The sequence below is a fragment of the Coregonus clupeaformis genome, chromosome 1 (genome assembly GCF_020615455.1).
Source record: "Coregonus clupeaformis isolate EN_2021a chromosome 1, ASM2061545v1, whole genome shotgun sequence".
Lineage (NCBI taxonomy): Eukaryota > Metazoa > Chordata > Actinopteri > Salmoniformes > Salmonidae > Coregonus > Coregonus clupeaformis.
The window spans coordinates 49,188,102-49,204,971 of NC_059192.1; the positions used below are offsets into that span (position 1 = coordinate 49,188,102).

General features: G+C 42.2%; 1 protein-coding gene across 3 annotated transcripts in view; it reads right to left on the bottom strand.

Moving 5' to 3' along the window:
* The window catches only part of LOC121569692 (PH and SEC7 domain-containing protein 1), a 61,207-nt gene that overhangs the window by 20,975 nt on the left and 23,362 nt on the right, over positions 1 to 16,870 (bottom strand). Inside the window, exon 1 of one of the 3 annotated variants that reach the window (XM_041880853.2) lies at positions 13,178 to 13,788. The exons of the other annotated variants lie outside the window; for them this stretch is intronic. Coding sequence (XP_041736787.2) covers positions 13,178 to 13,257 — 80 coding nt within the window. The 5' untranslated portion in view covers positions 13,258 to 13,788. Of the gene's footprint in view, positions 1 to 13,177; positions 13,789 to 16,870 lie in introns of those variants that run through there. 3 annotated transcript variants of the gene reach the window in all.

A 16,870-nucleotide genomic window follows, 5' to 3' on the forward strand; every position in this document is an offset into this window, starting at 1 on the left:
ACCTGTATAAAAGACACCTGGGAGCCAGAAATTTTTCTGTTTGAGAGGGGGTCAAATACTTATTTCCCTCATTAAAATGCAAATCAATTTATAACATTTTTGACATGCGTTTTTCTGGATTTGTTTGTTGTTATTCTATCTCTCACTGTTCAAATAAACCTACCATTAAAACTATAGACTGATCATTTCTTTGTCAGTGGGCAAACGTACAAAATCAGCAGGGGATCAAATACTTTTTTCCCCCTCACTGTATATATATATATATATAAATAAAACTATTTTAAGTGAGAAGTAGGCATTGGTCTGAAGCCAAACAAGAAAGGAAAATCACATGAGCACCACAATGCCTACTTCACCCATGCTCTACCAAGGTTTTCCATCACACAGCTTTGACCTACAGTGCCTTCTGAAAGTATTCACACCCCTTGACTTTTTCCACATTATGTTGTGTTACAGCCAGAATTTAAAATGGATTACACTGAGATGTTGTGTCACTGGCCTACACACAACACTCCATAATGTCAAGGTGGAATTGTTTTTAGAATTTTTTACTAATGAATACAAAATTAAAAGCTGAAATGTCTTGAGTCAATAAGTATTCAACCCCTTTGTTATGGCAAGCCTAAAAGATACAGGCAACTCAGTTGCCGAAGAGGAAGGAAACCGCTCGGGGATTTCACCATGAGGCCAATGCTGACTTTAAATCAGTTACAGAGTTTAATGGCTGTGATAGAAGAAAACTGAGGATGGATCAACAACATTGTAGTTACTCCACAATACTAATCTAAAACGACATAGTGAAACGAAGGAAGACTGTACAGAATAAAAATATTCCAAAACATGCATCCTGTTTGCAATAAGGCACTAAAGTAAAAATGCTAAACATTTGGCTAAGAAATTAACTTTATGTCCTGAATACAAAGCGTTATGTTTAAGGAAAATCCAACACAACACTAAGTACCACTCTTCATATATTCAAGCATGGTGGTGGCTGCATCATGTTATGGGTATGCTTGTCATCGGCAAGGACTAGGGAGTTTTTTATGATAAAAATAAATGGAATAGATCTAAGCACAGGCAAAATCCTAGATGAAAAGCGGGTTCAGTCTGCTTTCCAACAGACACTGGGAGACAAATTCACTTTTCTGCAGGGCAATAACCTAAAATACAAGGCCAAATATACACTGGAGTTACTTACCAAGACGACATTGAATGTTCCTGAGTGGCCTAGTTACAGTTGACTTAAATCGGCTTGAAAATCTATGGCAAGACTTGAAAATGGCTGTCTAGCAATGATCAACAACCAACTTGACAGAGCTTGAAGAAATGTAAAATTAATAATGTGCAAATATTGTACAATCCAGGTGTGCAAAGCTCTTAGAGACCCAGAAAGACTCAAAGCTGTAATCACTGCCAAAGGTGATTCTAACATGTATTGACTCAGAGGTGTGAATACTTATGTAATTTAGATATTTCTGTATTTTCAATATCAATAAATATGCAAAATCTTCTAAAAACATGTTTTCACTTTGTCGTTATGGGGTATTGTGTGTAGATGGGTGAGAAATATATATATTTAATCAATTTTGAATTCAGGGTGTAACAACAAAATGGGGAATAAGTTAAGGGATATGAATACCTTCTGAAGGCACAGTACTACAGTAGCTATGTTGGTCTATGAGGATGAACAACCTCAAAGGTTTTTGTGCATGAATGTGCAACTACAGCTCATAACATAATATGCATTGCAAATGATTATTCCCAACAGTACAGCTCTATTAATGAAGTGACAAAAAGTTATCAGAAAATGTTGGTGCTTTTTGGGTTGTGTCTAAAATGATTATCTATTTATTGTACTTCTGAAATGTAAATGTACTGGAGAATTTCTGGAATAAAGTTAATGTGCTTTACTATAAACTCTTTACTACTGGAATATCTGTGTGCAATGATATGGATCATGTAAGGAAAGGATACATCTCCATAATATAATTTCATTCTCAAAAGAAGAAATTCACTATAAAAGAGAGTTGTTTCAAATGTTAAACATTTCCATTTCCATCTACAAACGACACCCACGATAGCCACAAAGCAAATTCACTAAAGTCAGACTTGTGTCTCTGCAGGCATTTGAGAAAATAATCAGAGAGCCACTTTAAGAGCATGGATGGAACTGTCAGCAAGTCCTTCCTACAACAACATAGTAGAGTTACATCCATTCATTGCAGACATGCCCATGCATTTACAGTGGGTGATTCCCCATCAAAATAAATTGAAGTAATCTGCCCTACCAAATTAACAGCATGGTCCCTTGGTTAGTGGTCCACCTTGCTTTAAGCCAAGAGAGTTTCTCCTCAAACACAGGACTCCTCTCAAACCTCCACAATAAGGTAGCAACCGATCTCAGGATATAGAACACCCCCATCCATGGGCTGTGTTTGGTTCATTCCACCGGCCCATTGAGTCACCCCCCCTGACAGGATGATCCACCACAAAGGAGGCGGATGGGTGTCACACCCTGACGTATGAAACTCTTGTTGGTTTAGTCAGGGTGTGGGAATCTATGTGATGTTTTCTATGTGTAGGATCTAGATTTGTATTTCTATGTTTGGCCGTGTGTGATTCCCAATCAGAGGCAGCTGTCGCTCGTTGTCTCTGATTGGGGATCATACTTAAGTAGCCTGTTTGGCCACTATGTTTGTGGGATCTTGTTCCTGTGTTAGGCTTGTATTGTGTATAGCCTTGGACTTCACGTTATGTTGTTTTGTCGTGAGTGTTTATTAGTTAAATAAACATGTTCGCATACCACGCTGCACCTTGGTCTGACCCGTCTCTCAACGATCGTGACAGAAGATCCCACCAAAAATGGACCAAGCAGCGTACCCAGGAGCAGCATACACCCTGGACACAGGTGGGGAAGAGTTTTTGGACATGGGAGATTTTGGCAGGAAAAGGACCCTGGGCGAAGGAGGAGGCCCAGGCAGGAGAGGAACACAGAAGGCGTCGGCCGAGGAGGAAGCCCGCGAGACAGCCCCAATAAAACAATTTTTTGGGGGGCTAAAGGGTGGTCGGGGATCGATAGAGAAGAGCCCCGACCACTGCACTCGTGGGGGCTCAGGGAGGAGTCCTCACTGGAGGAGGACTGGGCGCGGAGAGTAAAGGACTGGTACAGTCGTAGACCTCCAGCGCCGGTTCCCAGTCCGGTACGCCTCGTGACTGCTCCTCGCACCAAGCCAGTGGTGTGTGTTCCCAGTCCAGTACGGCCCGTTCCTGCTCCTCGCACCAAGCCAGTGGTGCGTGTTCCCAGTCCAGTACGGCCCGTCCCTGCTCCTAGCACCAAACCAGTGGTGCGTGTCGCCAGTCCGGCCCGGCCCTGCTCCTCACACCAGACCAGTGGTGCGTGTTCCCAGTCCAGCCCGGCCCGTGCCTGCTCCTCGCACCAAGCCAGTGGTGCGTGTTCCCAGTCCAGTACGGCCCGTCCCTGCTCCTCGCACCAGACCTGAGGCGGAATGCCCACCCGGACCCTACCCTATTATGTCAGGTTTGTGCGGTCGGAGTCCGCACCTTTGGGGTGGGGTACTGTCACGCCCTGACGTATGGAACTCTTGTTGGTTTAGTCAGGGTGTGGGAATCGATGTGATGTTTTCTATGTGTAGGATCTAGATTTGTATTTCTATGTTTGGCCGGGTGTGATTCCCAATCAGAGGCAGCTGTCGCTCGTTGTCTCTGATTGGGGATCATACTTAAGTAGCCTGTTTGCCTACTATGTTTGTGGGATCTTGTTCCTGTGTTAGGCTTGTATTGTGTATAGCCTTGGACTTCATGTTACGTTGTTTTGTTGTGAGTGTTTATTCATTAAATAAACATGTTCGCATACCACGCTGCACCTTGGTCTGACCCGTCTCTCAACGATCGTGACAGTGGGGAGATGAGTAGAAGGGGGCAGAGTTTGTTTGTTCTTAAAACGTTGGTTGTAAAGTATAAAAAGTGGCTCTATGGCAAGCCAACATCTTATGTCCCCAAAACCTCAGTTTCATAAACTGGTTGTGCTGCATCATGAGAACAGTCAACACACAATCCACAGATGCTGAGAAAGTGCTCCTTCTTGCCTTTGTTGACAAGGGCTGACAGTGCTGACAATTGACAACATATCACCTCTGAGATACACCATCCAACTAAGATGGACATACAAAGCCCAAGTTGAAGCACTTTTTGTATATTTTTTTAAAGCTATTACATCTAGAAGATAACCGAAGTAAGCTCAACAATGGGCCTTATCTGTTCTCTGATGCATTTGATCTTTGACTGAGGCTATGCAAAGTCTCTGTCATAGAAAAGAGCTGCAACAGGACTGATGAGTGTGTGTGGTCACTGAATAGCATTCAGGCTCCTGAGTGAAAACTGATATCTCTCTCTTTGTTGACTTGACCTTTTTCTCAGGGCAACACATTCCACAGTCACTAAAGATGACACAGCATATATAGTATATATGAATTCACCTTAAGATACCACAGCTACAAAGAAACTTGTAGAAATTGTTTGGGAAGTTATTCAGCCTACTTGAAGGTGTCAAATTCCTTTCCCTGTTAAGATCTTAGAGAGATTTTACACCAGTTCTAGTCTGTACTATGAATGATTGATTGATTGATTGATTGATTGATTGAGCCCTTGCCGTATCCTGGATGTACAGATGGTTCAGAGAGCCAGAACCCAGATGATTAACTTAAAAGGGTTTCACTAAACACATTTCTAACCAAAAATATAAACCCTAATCAATAATTCAATCTTGCATTCTACAAAGAGTGGGAATATAGGCCCTACAGTTTATTTACAGAGGCAATGACCAGGAATCTATGTTACTGATTCAGTTGACGAGTCTCAGGTCAGGAAATTGCAAGTTAGCTTAAATGATAGGCCTGCTGGCTGATCTGAGAACACTGTAGGTGAGCCTCTGTCGTAGGGACCAGAGCCAACAGGTATTTATCACACTATTAATAACACCACGAGTTGCCACAGTTTCTCTGAACACAAACTGTGTTATGTGAATTATTTAAACTATTTCAGTGTCTCTGTGCGTCTCCCAAAAGGTTATAAGTCTTTTGGATTTAAGAAACAGACAGAGACACTGAAATAGTTTGTTAAATAATTCACATTACAGCTTGGTCCTTCTGAGCCGGAATCCAATACCTGCCTCTGTCATTTCAGGTAACTCTGAAAACCGTCGACGGGCGAATGATACATTCGTAAATAGAAAGTCCTGCCCTTTGACATTAAGAGTTAAGACAGGCCAGAGGACACCTGATTAATGACAGAAACGGTGACGGAATCCAAACCTACATTGAATCTCGGCTGCAAGGATAAGGTCAGTAGTCTTTATTCATTACTTGGTGAAATTGATTTGAGAACTTGCTAAAATTTTGACTGAGGGTAACGTCATAATTTAAAGTAGCAATGCGTAGCCATTTTAAGGTAGCCAATACGGTAATAGGCCAATTACCAAAAGAAACTACCCGGTGTTGAAATAGAAGGAACTATTAAAAGTACACCTATGGGATGTAACCTGTAAGAGATTATAGAACAGTCAACAAATAATCTGGGTTAAACAAATACAAAAAGAAAAGAGAGGATATAATTGAGTAAATTTAGACGGTTAAGATCACCAGGAGAGGGAGAACCCATTCCTGTTGTATGGGGCTGTCAGGAATTATCAAGATTACATTGTGGGGATAAATTCCTCAGTAGAGTAGGAGATAATTCTGGGGGACTAGTACCTATACAAGAAGGGGTGATTCCAGGTGTGGTGTGAAACTGTTTTGAATAACTTGTTATATAGAAGAGGTGGCTAGAGGAGGGAGAACCCATTCCTGTTGTATGAGACTGTCAGGAATTATCAAGATTACATTGTGGGGATGAATTCCTCCGTAGAGTAGGAGATAATTCTGGGGGACTAGTACCTATACAGGAAGGGGTGATTCCAATTGTTGTGTGTAACTGTTTTGAATAACTTGTTATATAGAAGAGGTGGCTAAGGGATTTTTAACAGTACCAACCATGGGAGGCAAATCCTCACAAGAGGTCCCAGAATTTACTGGGGACGAGAAATACATGGAAATTAGAGACAAACGAAATGTGTATTATGGACCTAATTGAAAAAAAAAAAAAGGCTTTACTGGGCGACTTGTTGTAATTAAACTGGAATCCATGATTAAACAAATGCATGTAAATTGTGGTACTGATCTAAATTAAACAGAAAAGAGAGTAATTAAACTAGAGTCTATGATTAAACAAATGCATGTAAATTGTGGTAATGATCTAAAGAAACAGAAAAGAGAGGTACAGGAGGATTCAGAGCTAAGCTCGGGAGGGAGTCAGTATGAGTCAGGAGATGAGAGAGTAGGAGGGGGCCAGTACCCACTGATAGCCTTACCTAATCTATTGGCGGGGAATGAAAGGGACCCCAGCAACTTTAGATGTATACAAGCCATGAACACAGAGGAACGTGGCCAGAGCGGTAGAAGGAATGACGTACCCCAAAACAGGAATAGTAAGGATTGGGCTGCCGTTAGAGGGCAGTGGGTTTCAGGGGATGCCCAGAGGGCACTTTTGCCATGGGCCGATCACGGAGAGTATGTTGGGAAAATAACTGAATTGTGTAATAGCCTCAGAGAACATTACCATCGTCATGCAGACTTCTCTAAAGTACATGAGTGTAAACAAGAGGATAGTGAGACTGTCAGCCAGTACTTAGAGAGGGTTAAAGATGTGTTTAACGCAAACAGTGGCATACCCGAGCCAGACCAGAGACAGGGGAATGATACGCCCTACCATCAGCAATTAAAAATATAGCGTTCGTCAGTGGAATGAGACCAGAGATAAGCAGGACCATTAAAAATACTTTGATAGGGTGGAGAACAGCACAGCAACACTGATTGAGGTAAAAAAAAGTATGCAGTTTACCAAGAGCAGATTGGGAGAGAAAAAGAGGAGTAAGAGAGACCTTAAGGGAGTGCCAACTCTCGGGGAGATAGTGAGGCCAGAAACAAAGGGGCAGTGTCCTGGAAATCACAGTCTGTTTTGTTTTTTTCAGTTCTGCTGGGAGTATATTTGATGATGGGGATTTGTGTTGAATGAGAGGCTAGAGACTTCATAAAATAGTAATTGGAATAATAATTATACACTGCTCAAAAAAATAAAGGGAACACTTAAACAACACAATGTAACTCCAAGTCAATCACACTTCTGTGAAATCAAACTGTCCACTTAGGAAGAAATTTCACATGCTGTTGTGCAAATGGAATAGACAACAGGTGGAAATTATAGGCAATTAGCAAGACACCCCCAACAAAGAAGTGGTTCTGCAGGTGGGGACCACAGACCACTTCTCAGTTCCTATGCTTCCTGGCTGATGTTTTGGTCACTTTTGAATGCTGGCGGTGCTTTCACTCTAGTGGTAGCATGAGACGGAGTCTACAACCCACACAAGTGGCTCAGGTAGTGCAGCTCATCCAGGATGGCACATCAATGCGAGCTGTGGCAAGAAGGTTTGCTGTGTCTGTCAGCGTAGTGTCCAAAGCATGGAGGCGCTACCAGGAGACAGGCCAGTACATCAGGAGACGTGGAGGAGGCCGTAGGAGGGCAACAACCCAGCAGGACTGCTACCTCCGCCTTTGTGCAAGGAGGAGCAGGAGGAGCACTGCCAGAGCCCTGCAAAATGACCTCCAGCAGGCCACAAATGTGCATGTGTCTGCTCAAACGGTCAGAAACAGACTCCATGAGGGTGGTATGAGGGCCCGACGTCCACAGGTGGGGGTTGTGCTTACAGCCCAACACCGTGCAGGACGTTTGGCATTTGCCAGAGAACACCAAGATTGGCAAATTCGCAACTAGCGCCCTGTGCTCTTCACAGATGAAAGCAGGTTCACACTGAGCACACGTGACAGAGTCTGGAGACGCCGTGGAGAACGTTCTGCTGCCTGCAACATCCTCCAGCATGACCAGTTTGGCGGTGGGTCAGTCATGGTGTAGGGTGGCATTTCTTTGGGGGGCCGCACAGCCCTCCATGTGCTCGCCAGAGGTAGCCTGACTGCCATTAGGTACCGAGATGAGATCCTCAGACCCCTTGTGAGACCATATGCTGGTGCGGTTGGCCCTGGGTTCCTCCTAATGCAAGACAATGCTAGACCTCATGTGGCTGGAGTGTGTCAGCAGTTCCTGCAAGAGGAAGGCATTGATGCTATGGACTGGCCCGCCCGTTCCCCAGACCTGAATCCAATTGAGCACATCTGGGACATCATGTCTCGCTCCATCCACCAACGCCACGTTGCACCACAGACTGTCCAGGAGTTGGCGGATGCTTTAGTCCAGGTCTGGGAGGAGATCCCTCAGGAGACCATCCGCCACCTCATCAGGAGCATGCCCAGGCGTTGTAGGGAGGTCATACAGGCACGTGGAGGCCACACACACTACTGAGCCTCATTTTGACTTGTTTTAAGGACATTACATCAAAGTTGGATCAGCCTGTAGTGTGGTTTTCCACTTTAATTTTGAGGGTGACTCCAAATCCAGACCTCCATGCGTTGATACATTTGATTTCCATTGATAATTTTTGTGTGATTTTGTTGTCAGCACATTCAACTATGTAAAGAAAAAAGTATTTAATAAGATTATTTCATTCATTCAGATCTAGGATGTGTTGTTTAAGTGTTCCCTTTATTTCTTTGAGCAGTGTATATTAACTTGCTCACCCAAACGTAGACATGCGTCATGGGTGAGACATAATTAATTTAATATTGTACAAAACCAATTTAGGGTTTCCATTAAGGAAAGTCAATCACTACATTGGATATTAATACTATGGAGATAAATTCAATATATGCTGGTCAACTACGGCATGTGTTTGGTGTTATTTGTAGCCTACTTAGAAAGGACAGTTACCTATATCTGCTGTATTCTAAACAATGACAGATTGGGGGTTTCATAAGAGGTGGCTATAATTTTATTTGACAACAGAGGTAATTAGATTTGAGAAATGTTGAAAAGTAATGTTAGATGGAAAGTCAGCAATAGAGGATAGAGATTGTACAGGGTTTCCTGTGTGAAAAAAGTAATAGAAATTGGGTGATGAGAAATGTTGAATTGCATTGTTTAAGCAAGAATGGTATTAAATTCATGCTTTCTAGTTATGTGTATGCAAATGGAAATCAGGAGTCCTCATGACCTGGCTATTTTGGTTTGTTGTTTTTTAATTGGGGTTTTCAAATAAGAAACAACACACCTAGTATGATGTTTATAAAGCCTTGTTATTTTGATTTTAGGGGGTTTTCAACAGGTCAAAGGTGATAAGTCTTAAAGGAGCACACACAGTGAATTTTATGGAGTTTCTGTTTTGACTGGGTTTAGGGTATATATGATTTCTTATGAGAATAAATGTCATGAGGACTTAATGAACACTTGGGATAAGTAACATTTATGAAATATTTAGAATGATGGTAATATTTAGTATACTATAGGATGGAACAGTTCGTTGAATGATTTCAATTGCCTCTGAACTCTGTTTTGACTTTCTGGTGTTAATTAATCATCCACACTGGTAATTCTAAAAGGCATGAGAGGAGGACTTTAAGATAGTTTATTTTACCAAGTTGAGGGTAATTTATAATACTGTGAAAAGTGTGAAGATTATAATTTGGTAATAATATATATGATTTGAACCATAAAATAACAGAAGAGAGCGAGAGAGAGCTTTCCCTGAATAGCTGTTGCTAGTAAATTGTACTAATCTTGGATTACTTTTACGGGATAGAAGTAAGTTGAGGTATTATCAAATGTTGTCAGCAGGGTTAACACACTTCTCTGGTCCCAGTCAGCTGTCAAAAGAGGAAGTTTCGATAGATAGAGATCTACTTATAAAGAGCTACAGTAGGGCCCCAATTAAGGAAGTTCACAGATGGGAAGCAAGGCGCAGTAAATAAGGAAGGAATATGGGTCAAACACAGCTTACCAATTCTCCCGAAATTACTGTTTAGATATGCTGCAATATTGACACACGGGCAGAGCCATGTGTCAACGGGAGGGATGGATGGTAGAGCAGGTTAGGAAACACTTTGTGGCCTATGGTATAACGAAATATATATATTATATATACACAGTGGGGGAAAAAAGTATTTAGTCAGGCACCAATTGTGCAAGTTCTCCCACTTAAAAAGATGAGAGAGGCCTGTAATTTTCATCATAGGTACACGTCAACTATGACAGACAAATTGAGATTTTTTTTCCAGAAAATCACATTGTAGGATTTTTTATGAATTTATTTGCAAATTATGGTGGAAAATAAGTATTTGGTCACCTACAAACAAGCAAGATTTCTGGCTCTCACAGACCTGTAACTTCTTCTTTAAGAGGCTCCTCTGTCCTCCACACGTTACCTGTATTAATGGCACCTGTTTGAACTTCTTATCAGTATAAAAGACACCTGTCCACAACCTCAAACAGTCACACTCCAAACTCCACTATGGCCAAGACCAAAGAGCTGTCAAAGGACACCAGAAACAAAATTGTAGACCTGCACCAGGCTGGGAAGACTGAATCTGCAATAGGTAAGCAGCTTGGTTTGAAGAAATCAACTGTGGGAGCAATTATTAGGAAATGGAAGACATACAAGAACACTGATAATCTCCCTCGATCTGGGGCTCCACGCAAGATCTCACCCCGTGGGGTCAAAATGATCACAAGAACGGTGAGCAAAAATCCCAGAACCACACGGGGGGACCTAGTGAATGACCTGCAGAGAGCTGGGACCAAAGTAACAAAGCCTACCATCAGTAACACACTACGCCGCTGAGGATTGGGAGGATCCAGAAGAGGATTGGGAGAATGTCAGATGAAACCAAAATATAACTTTTTGGTAAAAACTCAACTCGTCGTGTTTGGAGGACAAAGAATGCTGAGTTGCATCCAAAGAACACCATACCTACTGTGAAGCATGGGGGTGGAAACATCATGCTTTGGGGCTGTTTTTCTGCAAAGGGACCAGGACGACTGATCCGTGTAAAGGAAAGAATGAATGGGGCCATGTATCGTGAGATTTTGAGTGAAAACCTCCTTCCATCAGCAAGGGCATTGAAGATGAAACGTGGCTGGGTCTTTCAGCATGACAATGATCCCAAACGTGGCTTCGTAAGAAGCATTTCAAGGTCCTGGAGTGGCCTAGCCAGTCTCCAGATCTCAACCCCATAGAAAATCTTTGGAGGGAGTTGAAAGTCTGTGTTGCCCAGCGACAGCCCCAAAACATCCCTGCTCTAGAGGAGATCTGCATGGAGGAATGGGCCAAAATACCAGCAACAGTATGTGAAAACCTTGTGAAGACTTACAGAAAACGTTTGACCTGTGTCATTGCCAACAAAGGGTATATAACAAAGTATTGAGAAATGTTTGTTATTGACCAAATACTTATTTTCCACCATAATTTGCAAATAAATTCATTAAAAATCCTACAATGTGATTTTCTGGATTTTTTTTCTCATTTTGTCTGTCATAGTTGACGTGTACCTATGATGAAAATTACAGGCCTCTCTCGTCTTTTTAAGTGGGAGAACTTGCACAATTGGTGGCTGACTAAATACTTTTTTTCCCCACTGTATATGCTTCAATGTGTGTGATTCACTTCTATAACAACATATATTTTGTGAGTATGTGTGTCATATTTAGTCAAAGGGTGGATTGATAGAATAATTATTAATGACTAATTATTACACTCTGAAACTGTGTGAGACGTATTAGAATCTACTACCTGGTAATGTGTGAGTGTAGGTTTATGACATTTATCTACTATTTAGCAATGTGAGTAAGAGTTAGACCAGACAACAAAGGACAAGGAGAGCTGTCTACAGACAACTGAGAAACCAAGATAAAGAGGAGAGAAACTGTTAGGTTTTTTAAGGAGTATGAAACATGGTGCAGAATATTGTGAGAACGGCGATAACTGAGGAATGCAGGGAGTAGGCTATGATAATAAAGTGTGTGTGTGAACTGATGGTCAGGAGAGCAATTATAAAGTGGAAAACTACAGCCTGCCTAAAGTGGGGAGGGATTTTTGTATGACGTATGAGTATAAAAGATGGACTCTGAAATTGTGATGGCAGAATTCTCAATGAATAAATCTCTGACTATGCAGACCGGGACCCTGTCCGTTTCTTAAATCCAAAAGACTTACAACCTTTTGGGAGACGCACGGAGACACTGAAATAGTTTGTTAAATAATTCACATAACACACTGTCACTCTCTCACCCTGTAAATCAATTGAATGTACAGCACCCTCTCTTCCCAGACACTGTATAACATTGTCCAGCCAGCTAGGAGTCACAGCAACACAGATAATCCTCTCACACTTAAACATTCATAACATTGGACCATTCATTAACAACAAGCACATGATAAAGTAAGCCTCCGCTTTCTCTGAGTCCTTAAAGCAGCGTTTCCCAAACTCGGTCCTGGGGCCTCCCAGGGGTGCACTTAGTTTTTTGCCCTAGCACTACACAGCTGATTCAAATAATCCAAGCTTGATGATGAGTTGATTAATTGAATCAGCTGTGTAGCGCTAGGGCAAAAACCAAAATATGCACCACTTGAGGCACCCAGGACTGAGTTTGGGAAACACTGCCTTAAAGGGATAGTTCACCTAAATTACAAATTGGTTTCCTTACCCTGTAAGTAGCCTACGTACAAGGTATGACAGCCATCCATGCTTTGGTTTAGTTTCCTGGGCAGTGGCAAGCACTGTTTCCAAATGCTAACGGTCATGATATTAGCATTTTTCGCACATCACGTTCAAATCATCGGTAAGTGACTTTAGTGAGCTTCACAATCAATTTTAGATACTTTCGGATTATTTGGACATGATGCGTGAAAAAGGCTAATATCGGTCCCATGACTTGAATGGGATTGATGCCACAAATGCTAAAACGTTAGTATTTGGAAACAGTGCCAGGGAAACTAAACCAAACCATGGATTGCTGTCATACCTTGTCCATAGACTGCTTACAGAGTAAGGAAACAAATATCTAATTTTGTCATTTGGGTGAACTATCCCTTTAACACTGTCTGGGTCCACACACCTCAGACAGACAGACAAACAAACAGACCGACCAATGGAGGTAAAGTACAGTGAAGTGAGGAACTCACCGGTAGATGGCCGGGTAGGGGGCATCCAGGTACATGTCTTCCAAAGCCCCGCCCCCCCAGCAGAGCAAATAGTGTGCCATGTTGTCCCCAGAGCCACGCCCCTGTCGCACCCAACCACGGCATTCAGCGGTGAGCTAACCCTGGCAGTCAACAGTCGGACCTACTGACCACATCGATCCTCTGCCCACTGTCTAGCCACACGCCCGAAACTGTACTGCTCTCAACCTGAGTCTAGCAGGATCCTCATTGTGCATTTCACAACATCTTCTCTTCCATTTCCCCTCCTTTGTGTCTGGATTCCCTCTCTGCCTTATTTGGCGACCTAATCTGTTGCCTTTACTCTGTTGCTGCCCTCCCCTGCCGTCCCGTCTGCCACTCTCTCTGTAACTCTCTCTCGCACTCTCAGTCCTTCCTCCCTATCCAGCTCCCTGTAGCTCTCTCATTCCGAACTTTGAAGTATCCAAGCTGGTGGACACAGTATGTGGTAATAACTTGGCAGGATCTTTGTTGAACTCAAAGTTACACTTGGTCAGTCTCAGTCTTTCACTCTCTCACTGCCCTCTAGCTCTCTTGGTCTGTATCTGTCTGTGTGTGCCTCTCTCTGCGAATCGCTCATCAGCTGGGCTATTTTCCGCTGCTGGAGAAGGTATGCATTTCCTCTCTCCATGGCTGCAAACCCCCCTCCTTTCCCCTAGCTCTTCTCTTCCTCTCTTTGTCTCCCCTTACATTCCCTCTCTCCCACTGATCCCCTTTCTATGTTTCTAACCTACTTTCTGATTTCACATCTCAGTCAGCTCCTATCTCTCTGAAAATACACGTATCAGATTTAAAGCAACAATCAAGGAACAGATAATGTTTCAGTAAACCCAAACAAATATGAATGAAAGCTAATCAAAGTAGCCTACAGCAATGACATCCAGGCTGATGACAACATATCTGTTACTTTATAAATACACTACCGTTCAAAAGTTGTGCACCGGGGCCTCCCACTCCTCTTTCTATTCTGGTTAGAGACAGTTTGCGCTGTTCTGTGAAGGGAGTAGTACACAGCGTTGTACGAGATCTTCAGTTTCTTGGCGATTTCTCGCATGGAATAGCCTTAATTTCTCAGAACAAGAATAGACTGACGAGTTTCAGAAGAAAGTTATTTGTTTCTGCCCATTTTGAGCCTGTAATCGAACCCACAATTGCTGATGCTCCAGATACTCAACTAGTCTCAAGAAAGCCAGTTTTATTGCTTCTTCAATCAGCACAACAGTTTTCAGCTGTGCTAACATAATTGCAAAAGGGTTTTCTAATGATCAATTAGCCTTTTAAAATGATAAACTTGGATTAGCAAACACAACGTGCCATTGGAACACAGGACTGATGGTTTCTGATAATGGGCCTCTGTACGCCTATGTAGATATTCCATTAAAAATCTGCCATTTCCAGCTACAATAGCCATTTACAGCATTAACAATGTCTACACTGTATTTCTGATTAATTTGATGTTATTTTAATGGACAAAAAAAATGTTTTTCTTTCGAAAACAAGGACATTTCTAAGTGACCCCAAACTTTTGAACGGTAGTGTACATTGAAGGTATTATGGTTTCTTATGGTTTTACTTATTCATATTTTGAAGACACTGTTGACATGGCTGCTGGCACAAAAAAATAAAGAGTCTAGCCAAACATAAGACTCCCCCCAGACCCCTGAGTCCAACAAATCCGGTCCTAGAACAATGGGTCTCTTGTCTTGGATCAAAAGCCAACTGAGGTAAACTTGATTTTCTCAAAATCAACTTATAAACCTGGACGGATCGTTAAATCAGCTTTTGATTCAAATCAAACTGCCTTTTGTAGTTTGATCAAAAGACTTAAGGAAATCATGGGAGCTATGGTTTGACTTTTTAAAATAATTGTGTCAGTGGTCCCACTGCTGTTGATACTGTATCCTGTGACTTCATAGTCCAAAACAGTGGTCGATCTCACACTCTCTTTTCAACTTTTTATTTTCTATTTTAGAAAATACCCTGAAATCACATGGTCCTGGAAGGTAATCTGCAGTTGCCAAGGTTACCAAGTACGTCTGGCTGAGCTGCAGATCTGATTGGCTGCTTGACATGAAAGGGGGTGCAACCAAGGAGTCAAGTGGCATTGCAGAAGGGGTTTGACTAACTTTCAGTGAAACCAGTGAAGTTAAACACAATACACACATGGACAAGCTCGCTCACTGAACTGGATGGGAAGATACAATGGATATGAGTAGGTCTACACATAGGAGAACATGCACAAGAACACTTGCTCTTTCAATGACATAGACTGACCAGGAGAAAGATATGATCCCTTATTACTGTAAATTGTTAAATCCACTTACAATCAGTGTAGATGAAGGGAAGGAGACAAGTTAAAGAAGGATTTTTAAGCCTTGAGACAATTGAGACATGGATTGTGTGTGGGTGCCATTCAGAGGATGAATGGGCAAGGCAAAATATTTAAGTGCCTTTGAAAGGGATATGGTAGTAGGTGCCAGGCGCACCGGTTTGTGTCAAGAACTGCAACGCTCCTGGGTTTTTCACGCTCAACAGTTTCAATTGTGTATCCAGCCAACTTGACACAACTGTGGGAAGCATTGGAGTCTACATAGGCCAGCCTCCCTGTGGAAGAGCTCAGTGACTTTCAACGTGGCATCGTAATAGGATGCTACCTTTCCAACAATAAAAATATAATAATAATGTATGCACTCACTAACTGTAAGTCGCTCTGGATAAGAGCGTGTGCTAAAAATGACTCAAATGTAAAAAATTAAAAATAAAGTCAGTTTGTCGAATTTCTGCCCTGCCAGAGCTGCCCCAGTCAACTGTAAGTGCTGTAAGAGGGGGGTGTTCCTAATGTTTGGTATATTCATTGTATGTTTTATATAATGTACACGTATGCATATATGAACATTCACTAGTAGGGCCCGAGTACCTACATTTTCTCAGGACCATATTAATAGAATTTGTCTCGTAAACAAAGTTATAATAACTCCATTCTTAGCAGGGTTGATATACAACAACTTGCAATGAAAATTATACCAACTTACTCTACACTCTACTTTAACCAAAGAGGTATCATACCGCTGAGCCTAAATCACAGGACATCAAAGAAGAAGAAGAACACACTCAATCCCTCCATATTACAGAGAGTACTGTACTAACAACTCATTTCTGGATAAACATTCAATAAAAGAAACAGTGGCTCTCTGGCCTCATCTAGTGGTACAACTGAATCTCTGCGGTTGAGTTCCACAGCATATAAAGTACACTATTTATACACAAAAGTATGTGGACACCCCTTCAAATTAGTGGATTCGGCTATTTCAGCCACACCCGTTGCTGACAGATGTATAAAATTGAGCACACCGCCATGCAATCTCCATAGACAAACATTGGCAGTAGAATGGCCTTACTGAAGAGCTCAGTGACTTTCAACGTGGCACCGTCATAGGATGCCACCTTTCCAACAAGTCAGTTCGGCAAATTGCTGCCCTGCTAGAGCTGCCCCGGTCAACTGTAAGTGCTGTTATTGTGAAGTGGAAACGTCTAAGAGAAAAAACGGGTCAGCCGCGAAGTGATAGTCCACACAAGCTCATAGAACGGGACAGCCGAGTGCTGAAGCGCGTAGCGCGTAAAAATCGTCTGTCCTCGGTTGCAACACTCATTACCGAG